The following is a 16896-nucleotide window of genomic DNA, read 5'->3' on the forward strand; positions in this document are numbered from 1 at the left end:
CATGGGCTATTTCTGTAATATAATAAATACACAGAACTGGGTGATAATAAATGGCATCTGGATACATTTCCCAAAGCTTTTAATTTGGCCGGTAAGCTACAGGGCCATTGGTCCTATTTTTAATATCAATACAGTACTATGAAATGAAATATTGCGATATATTGCAGAACTGATGTTTTCTTACACCCCTACCACCGATCTAACCATTGAACCTATCAAAACATTTACATAATTCAGCCAAAAAGTTGTTTCTCAGCTTTTCACAGCATCAGATATGACCCATGTGGACACTCAGAGGCTCTGTAGTTACCATGGAAACACCGTCATCTTCTACAACATTGATTCACCTGTAAAAACCCATTAAGTTTGACAAATAACAGTGGTTGTTGATGCTTGTTTTTATGTTCAGTTAATCATATATTTTGCCGAAAAAGTCAGTTTTCCTTCAATTTTCTCTGTTTTCATGTTCATGTTTCTTTGTTTGTCACTATGGAGCCTCTGAACGTCCAAATGGGTCATATCTGATGACCATGAAAAGACGACAAACTGCATTTTACACCAATTATTTACACGTATTGATAGGATTAGTGGATCGACAGGTATTAAACAGTTTAGATCAGTAGACGGTTTGAGTCACCAGTGGCTGTTTGGGTCTTTACAGGTTAATGAAGGTTAAATGTAGAGCAGTAAGTCAGGACAAAAACAGCTCCAGCTCTTTAAGGGTTAAAACACACCCTACAAACTGCCCTAGAAGACTTTGCAGTGTTAATGCTCAACTGTATGGAACCTCTTCTCTCGTAAGGTCAAAGAAAATCATTATTTCATGGAAAAGTAATTCTTACAGCAAGGAAAAGACAATTTGGTCTACTGCCATTACAGCACTTAGGCACCAACGATAACACAAACGCTCCGAAAGAGCAGAAGGCAGAGATCTATCCATCCGCTTTTCCTATTATCATGTATCAGGTGCCTCCTGCCTTCAGACGCTGATAAAATGTTGAGAGCCAGAGCAGGGCTTCTCCCATGCCATGAATAAACTTGCTTTGAGGGAACTTTTTTGTGATGAATAATGTATAGCGAAGCAACACGAGGCTTTCTCAAACTTCACAGGCTGTTTTAATCTCTTAAGCAATACTTCCAGATAATTCAGACACCACAATATGGGGTCACATTGTGAATACAGATCTGACACAGGACTCAATAAAACATGCATCCTATGTTGTTCTACATTTAGAGTTGAAGGAGAAACTAGGTTATGTACATTTAGCCCTTTAACCCATAAAGACCCAACAGGAACCGTCGACTAAAACCATCTATTCATCTAAACTGTTTAATACCTGTTGATCCACTAATCCCCAGGTGCCAAACATGCGGCCCGGGGGCCAAATCCGGCCCGCCAATGGGTTCAATCCAGTCCCTGGGATGAATTTGTGAAATGCAAAAATTACACTGAAGATATTAACAATCAAGGATGTTAAAATAATTTTAGGTCATTTCAGTCTAAAGTGGATCAGACCAGTAAAATGCTATCATAACTAGAAGCACTCGGAGAGCGCAGACCTCCGCCAAGGCTGATCAGTGGCCCCCCCCGTGGGCCCCCCCACCCCCGATCACCACCAAAATTTAATCATTTCTTCCTTATCCCATTTCCAACAAACCCTGAAAATTTCATCAAAATCTGTCCATAACTTTTTGAGTTATGTTGCACACTAACGGACAGACAAACAGACAAACAAACCCTGGCAAAAACATAACCTCCTTGGCGGAGGTAATAACCTATAAATAATGACAACTGTAAATACGTCTCTTTGTTTTAGTGTAAAAAAAAGTAAAATTACACAAAAATGTAAACATTTACAGACTAGCCTTTTACAAAAAATGTGACTATTTGAAATGTCTTAAGAGAAGTATGTGGAATTTTAATAATATTCTCCCTGTTATTTCATGTTTTGTGTATTTGTAGATCCACTGTGATCTGTAAGTTGTGATTCATATGTGTATAAATGATAAACAAAGGCATAATATTGTTAACATTGCACTTATTTTACTAAAGAATTTTCAGGTTGTTCATGTTATGTTCAAGTACAATTCGTCAACATTTTCATTACGGAATTTACTTTTTTCACTCAAAAGTTCTTATCCTGTTATTTATATTCTTTTACTGGTCCGGCCCACTTTATATTAGGCTGAATGTGGCCCCTGAACTAAAATGAGTTTGACACCCCTGTACTAATTCTATCAATACATGTCAATAATTGGTGTAAAATACAGTTTGTTGTCTTTTCACGGTCACATCTATATTATCAGTTAGTTAAATATAGGAAAATAGATGGTTTCCACTGGAAAAAAAGCAAAATTCAGAGTATAATATTATAACAAATGGTGATAAATCACTTAGGAAAGGATAAATAGTGAAAAAAATTCATTTGAGGAGTACCACAAAAGTCACACTTGGTCTTTATGGGTTAAACTGAAAAACAGGATCAAATGCTTACTTATCTCTTGCTTTTGATTGTATTAAATATTTTTTTCAGAAATAAACACAACCAAAAATGGACAGGACTTTGCCTCTACATTAGCGCTAAATATTAGTTAATGGAGGTGTAATTGAAAGACGAACCCCATCATGTAATGTAATAATGATGTAATGTAAAATTCTTTAAAAAGGTGAAAAAAAAAAAAAAAAAAAAAAAATATATATATATATATATATATATATATATATATACATATATTTTTTTTTTTTTTTTTTTTTTTTTTTGGGGGGGGGGGGGATTTTTTGGTGGATTTTCAATATATAAACAGGTTATGAAATTAACAATAGAACAAGTAAAAAATAAAACACCCATTTGGACGTTCAGAGGCTCCGTAGTTATCGTGGAAACACCATCATCTTCTACAACATTGATTCACCAGTAAAACCCGTGGAGTTGGATTAATGACAGTGGATGGAGACGCTTGTTTTATGTTTAGTTCCAGATATATTTTACTAGAAAAGTCACTTTTTCTTAAGTTTTCTCTGTTTTTGACATAATAACCCTAAAAGTAATATCAGAATGATGATTAAAGTACATGATCTGTAAATTAAATATAGGAAAATACCTCATTTTCACTGAAAAAGTGCAAAAATACATGGAATAATATTATAATAAATGGTGATAAATCACTTTGGAAAGGCTAAAAAGAAAGAAAAAATAATTTGGGAACTGAGATAAAAGTAGCACTGGATCTCTATGGGTGAAGTGATTTATCATCCTTTATTATTATATTATAGACAGACAGACAGAAAGACAGTGGGTTTCTATTGAGTTACTGATATATTTTGCTGAAAAAGTCACTTTTTTTCAGTTTTCTCTGTTTCTGATATAAGAGCCCTCAACTATAATCTGAGCTTTTATGAACATCTACATCATCAGCGAATTAAATATAGGAAAATACCTGATTTTTACAATAAAAACACAAAATACAGAGGATAATATTATGATAAATAGTGATAAATCACTTCAGAAAAGTTAAATATATATAAACTGCCACATAAGTAGCACTGGGTCTTTATGGGTTAAGTGATTTATCATCCTTTATTATTATATTATAGACAGACAGACACTGGGTTTCTACTGAGTTAGTGACATATTTTGCTGAAAAAGTCACTTTTTTTCAGTTTTCTCTGTTTCTGACATAATCACCCTCAACTATAATCTGAGCTTTTATGAACATCTATCATCAGTGAATTAAATATAGGAAAATACCTGATTTTTACAATAAAAACACAAAATACAGAGGATAATATTATAATAAATAGTGAAAAATCACTTATCCCTTTCATGCATGAATTATGAGAACCTTAGTCAAGATTTTTTTTCCTGATTGTTTTTATTCCTCTTTAGGCATGAAAAAAAACATGCAATTGAATTTTTTTTTTTAAGTTTTTTTTTTTGTTTAGTTACAGAAACCATGTGTTTAATTTTTGGAGCAAAAAAACATGTATTTAAAACCCAATTAGGGTCAAAACACGGTATTCGAAATCTCTCTGACGGGGCATTTTAGAGACAATTTGACAGATGAGTGTTGCTAAATGACCCACATTTTTACTTTTAAATTAATTTTTGCTTTAGTCGGACCATAATATTATCCAAAAAAAAGGGGCTACTTTATACTGAAATAAATGTTGGAATAGCAATCAATTAAAGTTCACTCAGACAGGACATTACTGTACTTTGACCCATTATTTGAAAGTGATATACTGTGTGACAACTATAAAATAAAAACATTTTTAATGCACCTAACCTGATGTTTTCTCATATTTTAACGTACTTTAATACTAGTTGCAAAAAAAACAGAAAAAAACCCCACAACTTTTTGTTAAAGAAAACTGTTAATTACAATCCAATAACAATTAGCAACTGATTTACACTCAAACATGTTACTGCAGATCAGGTTTATCAAGAACAGCAAAGTTATACTTAATGGTATGCATTGCAGTGTATGGGGTGTAGCTGTGCTGGTTGATATGGAACTAAAACAACAAAACCCATGAATATACAAGAGAACATCTGTAGAATAGCTGTCTACTGTAGTGACCAGTATGCATGAAAGGGTTAAGAAAAGTTAAATATATAGAATGTGCCAAATAAGTACCACTGGGTCTTTATGGAGTAAGTGCATCATACTGTAGATCACAATGCAGAACACTTGCTTGGGAGTATTTGGGGGGGGCGTTGGTGAGCATTCAGGGTTCAGGGGTTCCTAATCATGTCAACGTTTTCCTCATTACTACCCCCCACCCCCCCTTATGTCAATCCCTGGCAGTATTTCCAAGCCATCCCGGTCTTGTCTGCAAGGTGCTGCAGTACCATGGACAGCGCATGGAAGGTGCTCAGCTCAACAATCTGTCCCATACAAACAGGGTATGCACACCATAAATACCTAATAAAATATAGGCTTTACGATTTGAGAAAGCTCCAAAACATATGAGAAAACTTATTTTTGACGTGCATTAGTGAGCGAAGAAGTAGTGATGTTATAACCTGCTGTCACTCCTTTTTCCTAGTAAATAAAAGTGATGCTCATCCTTACAGATCACTGCACTACACGGTTAAATATAAGGCTGTAATTGATATTTTATTACATTTTTTTTTTTTTTTCAAGTGTACTCGATGTTGGGATCAGTCACTTGTCTGGCGTCTGCTCTGTATATAGTCTGCCTGTATCTTCGCAGACTCCAAATTGTTGTCTCACTATATAGTCAGCATCCCGCATCGGTTTATTTATTTATTTATGTTTTTTTTTTTTTGTTTTGTTTTTTTTTTGAGATGCAACTTCCAAAGGGAGGACGCATGCTGCAGATTCAGAAAGATTCCCCCTAAAAACCCAAGCGGTTTCATTTCAGTTCCACAATTCAAAGGTATCTGTCACACTTACCTCACTGCTCTCAGACTCCGCCATTTTTCTCCTAAGGAGCATGCAGCGGGACGAGTGCTTAATTCCCATAAGAGCCAGTCAAAAAAATGTTAATAAAAGTAAGAAAAAAATGAAGAAACAATAGGCGCCTCCGGATTTTTTTTTTTTTTTTTTTTTTTTTTTTAAACGTAGGTTCCTTGCTTCTTCTTCTTCTTCTTCTACATTAAATAATTCTCATTCATTCATTTATTTTTTCATTCATACCCCCCCAAATTGCAAAAAAAAAAACTAAAAATTGAAAAACTAAACCAGGTCCCAAATGCACAGCGGTCGGTGTTGGCATAAAGTGTCGTGGATTCCATGGTGCAAAAGTTTGCAGTCCACCGGTGTGCTTTCCTGGACAGCATGAGCGGAAAAGCCATCATCTGGTATCAGCTGGAATAAAATAGGTACTTGAACGCAACATCCATCCCATGACCCGGCACCTCCAGCTGTAAATCTCCCAATACTGCGGTTCTAAAAGGAGCAGATTGTCATGAATACTCAGTTTAAGCCACTGTTTGATTGATTCCTCTACCGCAACATGGTTTCTAAAAATAGTCTGGCAGTCGCTGGTGGAAAAGAGACTCGCATTTTGCTGCTGACTATACGCACAGAAACCTCATGAGTGCTCTCTTTAAAAGATGTCCAGGAATTTTATACAGAGCACATGCCTGCCCCCCCCCCACCCCCACATGCACACCCACCGTCGTCTCTTATAGATTTTTTCCCCTTTGCTCCATTTAGTCGCTGTCCATTCCATAAAGTGCTGAAACGGCTCCTGTCCGCACAAAGTTGGACTTGGTTTGACTGTGGTGGAAAAACCAGAGGACGTTCTGTGCCCAGGTTGAACACAAGTCACCAATCCTGTGTCACTGTCCGGAGGGTTAATATCACAAGTGGCTGCTGTTTTTTTTTTTTTTTTTTTTTTTGCACGCCTATTATATGCTCCGTCTTCTCTGCTTGCTCACTCCACAGAGACGAACCAGGCAGGACAACCCCCCCCCACCCCCACCCCTATACGCACGCGCATACACGCATGCACGCATGTGTGTGTGCACGTGTTTGCAGAACATTATCATTTGCATTTATTTACTCCAGATTTGTAGCAATTACAGTATTACTGTGTGTTAACCCTTTATAGGACACTCATAGAAATACTCTGAAATTCTACATGGGTGCTTCTATGAAACTGGGTTCATTTTAACCCTTTCATTCATACTGGTCACTATTTATTTTATTTATTTATTTAACCTTTATTTAACCAGGAAGTCCCTTGAGATGAAATCTCTTTTTCGAGGGACACCTGACCAAGAGGCACATCAGTACAATACAAATGAAGTAACAGAGTATAAAACTACATACAATTAAGACAACATAAAATGACCAGAAATATAAAAGCTAAAAACCTGTTTAAGAATAGCAGTGGACACTACAGTGGACAGTTATTCTACAGCTGTTCGCGTGTATATTCATTAGTTTTGTTGTTTTAGTTCCATATCAGCCAACACCGTGGACGCTCATGCATCATCACATAATACACTGACATTCATACTAGGGATGTAACAATTACCGGTATAACGATAAATCGCGGTAAAATTGCAGACGGGTTAGTATTACTGTTTAAATTCTAATTATCATGATAACTGTGTTTGATTAACGCACTTTTAGGGGAAAAACGCCTACGCAAAGATCTGCTTTTATGTCAAATATTTGAGCAGTTTTAATTTATTACAATTTTGATTTTCTATACCAAATATTTGGAACCAGTATTCACTTTTAAAGTCTTTGAAAAGATTCGACTCATACATCACCATATTTTGATACATGAACCAATGGTGAACCTGATCAACATCATCATACATCATTGTGTTTGGACACCCGGACCAATGGTTGTGACACCCTTTGTTTCCTATAAGAGCTTAGACTTCCTGGTGTTAGTCAACTGCTTCATTTTGTTGTATGTCCTTGACTCCTTGCCGCAAGTAAAGTCTTCTGATTCCAGAATCCAGCGACTCTGTATTGTGTCTCAGAATTTTTCAATTAGTCATGTCAGTTCTTCTGACATTTGGCGTACTATACCAACACATTCTGGATCTTTTGCGTGTTATTCAACTCCATTTGTTCGCGTGTCGATTTAGGCCAAGATCTCCAGTTCACATAATCCTAATCTTCAATGCATGGAATTATACACAGCAATTAAAAGTGGTGTGTATATTTGAGCGAGTCATGATTAGGGATGTAACAATTACCGGTATAGAAGGAATGCACATACGTCACTTCCCCCCTGGGCCACGCCCCTCTAAGTCAGACTGAGTGGCAAAAACAAACCGGCTCAACATGACGGAGTTTAGCAGTAACTACAGCGAGACCGGTAAAAATGTGGAATAAAACATGAAATTAAAGACAGTTGGACTGGACATGGATCCGTACAATCTACCAAACAACAAGTGGTCTACGAACATTGATATGTGGCCGGAAATCACGTATCCTGACGTTTATATGAACGTGATTTCAACGCTGGGAAAATCCACAATGCAAAGGCTGAAAGCATACAAAAGCCAAAGAGTTGTTGACATCCTCGTCATCGTTAATTAGAGGATTACAGCTGGTGAGTGCTTTCAATTCAACATACTATTGTTTTGGAGGTTTTCTGTCAGTGCAGACGTATTTTCTTGGCGGTGATTGCCAAGGTAAAGGCCCAGCAGTAGTGCTCACAGTTCACTACTGATTTACTGGAGTTGAACCCTTAGTATTGACCCAAGTGAGTGGATGATCTACTGGTACTGGGGAGATTTAAGTAGAGGTAACATCAAATACTTGATCCAACACAGATACAACAGCTTTGTGCTAGAGTACCCCCTTATTTGGAAAACTAGGTTTGCCTCAGTTTAAGCTAGTTTAAAAATTATGTAGAGTACAAGGTTCAGAATCACACAACTGAAGACAAAAACGTTTCAGTTATAAAATATAGAACTAAATGACAGATTTGTAAATAAATATATACAGGGTGTCCCAGAAGTCTCCATACATAGGAAAAATAAACGTTTCTTGACATAAACCATTTTTTTTTATATAATATGCTCTATATGACTGCCATTTTGTCGGGAACACATTTCAATGCGTGTCCTCCACTGCTGAAGAACTATGTTACAACCGGAAGGGTGAAACATATTTACAAAGGACACCGGGAGTCAAGGAGTATAATTAAAAAAAACCTTTATTTATTTGCATTTAGTTGTTTGTTCTTCTGCTATTCTCTTCGGTTGTAACCAACATGGTTTTAATTAAGCAGAATCCCAAAACCCCTTTTTTTAAACCCCCGTGCCCAAAGTAACAAAGGAGAAGACCAGAGTGGACCGGCAAACTAAACATAAGTACGGTGCGCTGGACAGGCCAACCCTGTACAGGACTGTAGGAGCTGCCAGCGCACCGCTACCCTATCAAATAAAGCAAACTGCAAAATAAGCCCTAACGAAAGGAAAAACGGAAACAGGACGTCCGGATCCACCTGGTCAAACAATAGGATAAGCTAACAAAAAGCTAACAAAAACCCCGCTGGCGTGGAGCAACCTGCGTGGAGGAGTGGAGCGGATGCGCGCCTCAACGTGCGCGCTCCCGACGCCGGCATTGTTGGAGGAGGTGGAGAGAGCAGGAGGTGAGAGAGCGCTGGTCCAATTTATAATCTCAGCCGGTGGGAAAACCAATTGGCCATCTATTAAAGAAACTTACTAAATACATAATGTTTTCAAAAATGTTATCAAGGCAAAAAAAAATTACAGAGAGCAATATTCACCCAAAAGTCAAGTAAGAATTATAGCAAAAAACCCACAAAAGACAAAGGGGGAAAAATAGAAGTGCGTCAGAACATAACAAATTATAAAGAAGAAATATAAAGAAATACATGTTAGAACCATATGTATTATGTCTCCTATGTATGGAGACTTATGGGACACGCTGTATATATATATATATATGTGTATATATATATATATATATATATATATATATATATATATAATATGTAAAATTTGATTTTTTTCAAATATTTTATTCATTGATTTTCAATATATAAACAGGTTATGAAATTAACACCAGCAATAGAACAAGTAAAAAATAAAACCGTCATCTTCTACAACGTTGATTCACCAGTAAAACCCATGGAGTTGGATCAATGATAGTGGATGGAAACACTGGGTTTTATGTTCAGATAGTGATAGATTTTGGTGAAAAAGTCAGTTTTTCTTTAATTTTCTCTATTTTCATGAACATCTACATAGTCAGTAAATGAAATATAGGGAAAAACGCATGATTTACACTGAAAAAAATGCAAAATACATTGGATTATATTGTAATAAATGGTGATCTATGACTTAAGAAAGATTAAAAAGGGAGAAAAATTCCTTTAGGAGCTGCCACAAAATAGCACTGGGTCTTTATGGGTTAAGGAAGAATGTAATGGTTTCAGATATGACCCATTTGGACATTCAGAGGCTCTGTAGTTACCGTGGAAACACAGTCATCTTCTACAACATTGATTCACCAGTAAAACCCATGGAGCTGGATAAATTACAGTGGCTGTTGATGCTTGTTTTTATGTTCAGTTAATGATAGCTGGGTCTTTCCATGAAACTGGGTTAATTTTGGTACCTGGCACTTTTCCAGCTTTTTAGACCCAATAATAAAAGATAAATTTACACATATTTCCCCCCAGGATGTACCTAATGATGACCTCAGATAAATGACAAAAAGAATTACACTATTGCTCTGAGCCATCCCAAAATTAATGAATTTTTAATCAAATATTGGGGCTAAAAATAGGACCCAAATTGGGACATTAAAAACTACCTAGGTGTCAGTGCATTTTATTTTGAAAACATGGCTGTAAATGGTCTTATATATTGCTATAAATAAAGACACTGTGTTAAATTTGATGATCCTACTGGTTTCCTAATCCAGACATGCAGGTTTTTCAATAGAAAACTGAAGTGATTTGTGGTTTTACTGTGGCTGTTTTCCGTCTAAAAACTGGGCTAAGCTAACAGAGCTATAATGTAAACTATCAGCTGATGCAGCACGTGAAGATTATAAGACACAGTGTTATTTTGATGAACTCAAAATAACCAAATATGAGTTTGTGTTGGAGAAGAAAACTTGACGATATCATCATACAGATGTGTGTGAACAATGATCTTTATACTTGATTCATTGAGTGATAACAGTCTGTGGGTATTTAGTGTTGATTTGTTGTTGTTGTTTTTTTTTTGGTAGTTCTAAGTGTGTTGTTTTATGTGACTTCCCCACATTTTTGAATAACAAAATAGACCTGCAGTGGAAAACAAATGCCCAAGGAATAGTTGAATCACTTTTTTTTTTTTTTTAATTTTGATTTGATTTATTTGCACATCATAAGAGAAAATTTAAAAAACAATTTTCATACAAGTAACACCATTGTGCAGGAGAGGCAAAAAAGGCTTATGTAAATACCTCCCTGGAAATAAACAATACACAGGGGAAAAAAAAGAATAAAAAATATGATATCACTGAAATAATAATCTAAAGTAAAAAAAAAGAAAAAAAAGAAATACAAATCAAATGATATACAGTCTTACATTTTTTCGCAAATTAATCCTTTTCAGATGCTTTTTAAATAAATGATAAACAAGATGAAGATTACTTTTGATTGAAAAATACAACATGCAAAACTTCAGGCTAACTACCTGTTACAAATAAAATCAACATAGATAAGTGACATCTTCCTTTGTATGATGGTATTATTACCACTGACATAAGATTTGACATAAGAAAAGACAAAAAAAGCTCTCTTCTGACACATTTCACATCTTGCTGGGAGCCGTCTGGTGATCCGGGACGCGAACACATCACCTCAGGCCACCTCTGTCTCTATTTTACCCAGAATATCTCATTGACATTCATTCCCCAGATCCCGAACCATCACAAATGAACGGCTGTGTCTGAAATCAACTTCCTCATTCACTGATTCACTTCCCCCTTTACAACAAACTCTCATTATTCTAATCTATAGTGTGCAGTAAATGGAGGTTTTCAATACTTGTCATTTTGGGTCATAAATGGCGGCTGTAGAATTGTGTGTTAGTAATTTTCATATTTGTTAAAAGATACACACCGAATTGCAGAGAGGAGTGTGCAAACCATGGTTACTACTTATAATAATGATTTATGGGATTTTAAACATAGTTTATTGGGGGGGTGTTTTGGCAAGAATCTGAGGATACGATATAAATCACAATAAAAGGACCACAATAAGATACATCGCAATATATACTATTAATAACGTGAATTTTTTGTTTGTTTGTTTGTTTTGTTTCCTTTTTTAAATGATTATTTCCTGGACAAATTTTATTACAGTAGAAAAATGCACAAATACAAAATAAATTTTTATTTGATCAGAACAGGATCTAATGCTGTATCAAAAAACAACAGAGCAAAAATACTCATGTGAATATAGAAATAAAAGAGCAAAATACCCATGTGAATATAGAAATAAAAGAGCAAAATACTCATGTGAATATAGAAATAAAAGAGCAAAATACCCATGTGAATATATAAAAAAGAGCAAAATACCCATGTTAATATATAAAAAAGAGCAAAATACCCATGTGAATATAGAAATAAAGGAGCAAAATACCCATGTGAATATAGAAATAAAGGAGCAAAATACCCATGTTAATATAGAAATAAAGGAGCAAAATACCCATGTGAATATAGAAATAAAGGAGCAAAATACCCATGTTAATATAGAAATAAAGGAGCAAAATACCCATGTTAATATAGACATAAAGGAGCAAAATACCCATGTGAATATAGAAATAAAGGAGCAAAATACCCATGTTAATATAGAAATAAAGGAGCAAAATACCCATGTGAATATAGAAATAAAGGAGCAAAATACCCATGTGAATATAGAAATAAAGGAGCAAAATACCCATGTGAATATAGAAATAAAGGAGCAAAATACCCATGTGAATATAGAAATAAAGGAGCAAAATACCCATGTTAATATAGAAATAAAGGAGCAAAATACCCATGTGAATATAGAAATAAAGGAGCAAAATACCCATGTTAATATAGAAATAAAGGAGCAAAATACCCATGTGAATATAGAAATAAAGGAGCAAAATACCCATGTGAATATAGAAATAAAAGAGCAAAATACCCATGTTAATATAGAAATAAAGGAGCAAAATACCCATGTGAATATAGAAATAAAGGAGCAAAATACCCATGTGAATATAGAAATAAAGGAGCAAAATACCCATGTGAATATAGAAATAAAGGAGCAAAATACCCATGTGAATATAGAAATAAAGGAGCAAAATACCCATGTGAATATAGAAATAAAGGAGCAAAATACCCATGTGAATATAGAAATAAAGGAGCAAAATACCCATGTGAATATAGAAATAAAAGAGCAAAATACCCATGTTAATATAGAAATAAAGGAGCAAAATACCCATGTGAATATAGAAATAAAGGAGCAAAATACCCATGTGAATATAGAAACAAAAGAGCAAAATACCCATGTGAATATAGAAATAAAGGAGCAAAATACCCATGTGAATATAGAAATAAAGGAGCAAAATACCCATGTTAATATAGAAATAAAGGAGCAAAATACCCATGTGAATATAGAAATAAAGGAGCAAAATACCCATGTGAATATAGAAATAAAAGAGCAAAATACCCATGTGAATATAGAAACAAAAGAGCAAAATACCCATGTGAATATAGAAATAAAGGAGCAAAATACCCATGTGAATATAGAAATAAAAGAGCAAAATACCCATGTGAATATATAAAAAAGAGCAAAATACCCATGTGAATATAGAAATAAAAGAGCAAAATACCCATGTGAATATAGAAATAAAGGAGCAAAATACCCATGCGAATATAGAAATAAAGGAGCAAAATACCCATGCGAATATAGAAATAAAGGAGCAAAATACCCATGTGAATATAGAAATAAAGGAGCAAAATACCCATGTGAATATATAAAAAAGAGCAAAATACCCATGTGAATATAGAAATAAAAGAGCAAAATACCCATGTGAATATAGAAATAAAGGAGCAAAATACCCATGTGAATATAGAAATAAAGGAGCAAAATACCCATGTGAATATAGAAATAAAGGAGCAAAATACCCATGTGAATATAGAAATAAAGGAGCAAAATACCCATGTGAATATAGAAATAAAGGAGCAAAATACCCATGCGAATATAGAAATAAAAGAGCAAAATACCCATGTGATTATAAAAAAGAGCAAAATACCCATGTGAATATATAAAAAAGAGCAAAATACCCATGTGAATATAGAAATAAAAGAGCAAAATACCCATGTGAATATATAAAAAAGAGCAAAATACCCATGTGAAAGAAAAAAAAAAATCTATATCTATCTATCTATCTATCTATCTATCTATCTATCTATCTATCTATCTATCTATCTACATATATATATATATATATATATATATATATATGTATATATATATGTATATATAATACCCATATGAATATATATAAAAAAGAGCAAAATACCCATGTGAATATAGAAATAAAAGAACAAAATACCCATGTGAATATAGAAATAAAAGAACAAAATACCCCCCGAAAACCCCAGAATGAACCTCCACCATGTCTGCATTTGAATAAATACCTAAAAATATCCATACAGTGCTTTTTAATATCGATACAGTATCATGAAATTTAATATTACGATATATGGCTGAACCAATATTTTCTTACACTGCTACTGTTAATTGCACACATTTGGTGTAATCATTGTCCTTCCACATTTGGGCAGCACTACAACACAAAGAAGCTGAACTTGAAACCCCGTCCTAACCTTTAAACTGTGCTGAGGACCATCTTCAATATTCTCACCACACACGTCCAGTCACACAGACCACTGTTCTATGAGCTCTCACAGACCCTTGTCCATTAAAGCCCTATTCAGATGGGATTAGTTTGACATAGGTACGTGGGATAAAGTAATAATTACCACAGATTTGAGTCCCTTCTGAATGTGCTACGTCAGTAATCATTACTGCACAATGTCAGTAAAGATTACCATGGAAAATGACCTCAGCTAATACTAATCCCATGTGAATAAACCTGTAGTTAATGTGTGTCGGTAGTCCATCATATCCAGTTTACAAGTGGTTTTTCACAGATTTTCAAACATGGAAGCTGTTGAAGGAGCTCTCAGTTTTCTGGTAGGCAGTCAGACAAGTGCATGTGAAACCTCGTGTGTTGTCGGAATTGGCGTACGACAAACACGATTCAGAAGCAAAAGAAGGTCGAAAGTACTAGTTAGAGGCGCAGGACTTCTGATTGATTTAGGTCACAGGTGTCAAATACGCGGCCTGGGGGCCAAAACGGGCCCACCAAAAGTTCCATTCCATAGTCCAGGTTGTCCAGATCCTTTTGGTCCAGGTTCCACATACAGACCAATGTGATCTACAGTAAAATATAACACAATAACCCATAAATAATGATGACAAATTTTCTTTGGGAAAAATTATGTGGAAAAAAATATAAATGAAAAAAATAAGATTACACTGTGAAAATAATAACATTTACAAAACTATTCTTTCACAATAAAATGCAATAAATACATAAATAAAAACAAAGATGAACAACCTGAAATGAGCAATTTTAACAATATTCTGTCATACTAAATGTTTTGTGCATTTATGGATCCACTGTGATCTGTAGTTGTGTTAATAATAAGAGATGGAATATTGTAGAAATTGTTAAAATTTTAGTTCCAAACTCCAAAATTTTAACAATATTCTGCCTGTTACCAAATGTTTATGGAACACTGTGTGTAAATGTACATGTATAAATAATAAGTCGAGGCATAATATTGTTAAAATTGCACTAATTTTTAAAATGAAATTTCAGTTTTTTCAGGTTATTCACATCTTTTTTATAAAATGTAAATATTTTCATAATTTAATTGGGTTTTTTGTACTAAAACAAAATGAAAAACTTGGACTTGTCATTATTTATAGGTTATTAAATCATTATTTTACTGGTCTGGCCCGCTTGAGATCAAATTGGGCTAAATATGGAACTGAACCAAAATGAGTTTGACACCCCTGCTTTAGGTAAACTAAGCAACGTAGCAGGGCTAGAATAGAATAGAATAGAATAGATCTTTAATGTCACTGTCACAGGAACAATGAAAATCAGTTTAGCAGTTCAGTTCAATTTTGCAGCAAAACACTGAGTGCAAAAGGGACTGTATAAGAAAATAAAATAATATACAAATATCACAGTGTTTAGAAAAGTGAACTGTGCAAGGGCTTCAGAATAAAAATATTAATACACGTGCTACTAAAATAATCCTAGAACTCCTGAAATGAACAAAATATACAGAAAGAATCTACAAAAAATTAGTAGCTTCATCATCCGGTTGATGAACAGTATTAATGTTCTAATCAGGAAGCGACGTCATACGCACATGACGACAGGAGGGGACGGCAGTGCGTGAATGGATTGACCCCTCCCACTTGTGGTAGTTTTACTGATATTTCTCATGGCGTGCGAATTGGCCATTAATATTACCAACGTCCTGTAGTAAAGTGGCATTACCCTACGTGCCCATGTAAAACTAATCCAGTCCGAATAGTGTGTAAGATGCTTTTCTGATGTTGCTATAGCATCACCAGTGGTGTAGTAGTCCCTGGAGAAGTGGGTATACTCTCAAATTTTGCCTTTTTTTAAAAAAAAAAGTAGTCCAGAAAAATGCCTTTTTAGAAACAGTGACATGTCAGACTACTCTATTTAGTTTACCTAAAAATCCATCACTATTATAAAATTATCATGACTTGATCAGGAGCAGTTTTGTAGGTTTTACTGGACACACAAGCAGCTGCATGAATGGAAATGGATTCAACATGAGGCAAACGTAGGATAACATTAGCCTTTCATAATGTTAGCCTTTCATAACGTTAGCCTCTCATAATGTTAGCCTTTCGAAACGTTAGCCTTTCATAATGTTAGCCTTTCATAACATTAGCCTTTCATGTTAGCCTTTCATATTGTTAGCCTTTCATAACGTTAGCCTCTCATAATGTTAGCCTTTCATATTGTTAGCCTTTAACAATGTTAGCCTTTCATATTGTTAGCCTTTAACAATGTTAGCCTTTCATATTGTTAGCCTTTCATAACGTTAGCCTTTCATAATGTTAGCCTTTCATAGTGTTAACCTTTCATAACATTAGCCTTTCATAACATTAGCCTTTCATAATGTTAGCCTTTCATAACATTAGCCTTTCATAATGTTAGCCTTTCATAATGTCAGCCTTTCGTAACATTTGCCTTTCATAACGTTAGCCTTTCATAACATTAGCCTTTCATAATGTTAGCCTTTCATAATGTTAGCCTTTCATAACATTAGCCTTTC

The 16896-nt window shown here is 34.7% G+C and overlaps 1 protein-coding gene across 2 annotated transcripts in view; it reads right to left on the minus strand.

Annotated features, from left to right (window-relative positions):
• LOC115420322 (protein arginine N-methyltransferase 8-B) overlaps positions 1-5571 on the minus strand; it is a 69317-nt gene extending 63746 nt beyond the window's left edge. For both annotated transcript variants that reach the window (XM_030135547.1, XM_030135546.1), the window contains exon 1: positions 5422-5571. In XM_030135547.1, the coding sequence (XP_029991407.1) occupies positions 5422-5490 (69 nt within the window). In that variant the 5' untranslated portion in view covers positions 5491-5571. The remainder of the gene's footprint in view (positions 1-5421) is intronic.
• Positions 5572-16896: the final 11325 nt, after the last annotated feature.

This window comes from Sphaeramia orbicularis, chromosome 6 (assembly GCF_902148855.1).
Source record: "Sphaeramia orbicularis chromosome 6, fSphaOr1.1, whole genome shotgun sequence".
Taxonomy (NCBI): domain Eukaryota; kingdom Metazoa; phylum Chordata; class Actinopteri; order Kurtiformes; family Apogonidae; genus Sphaeramia; species Sphaeramia orbicularis.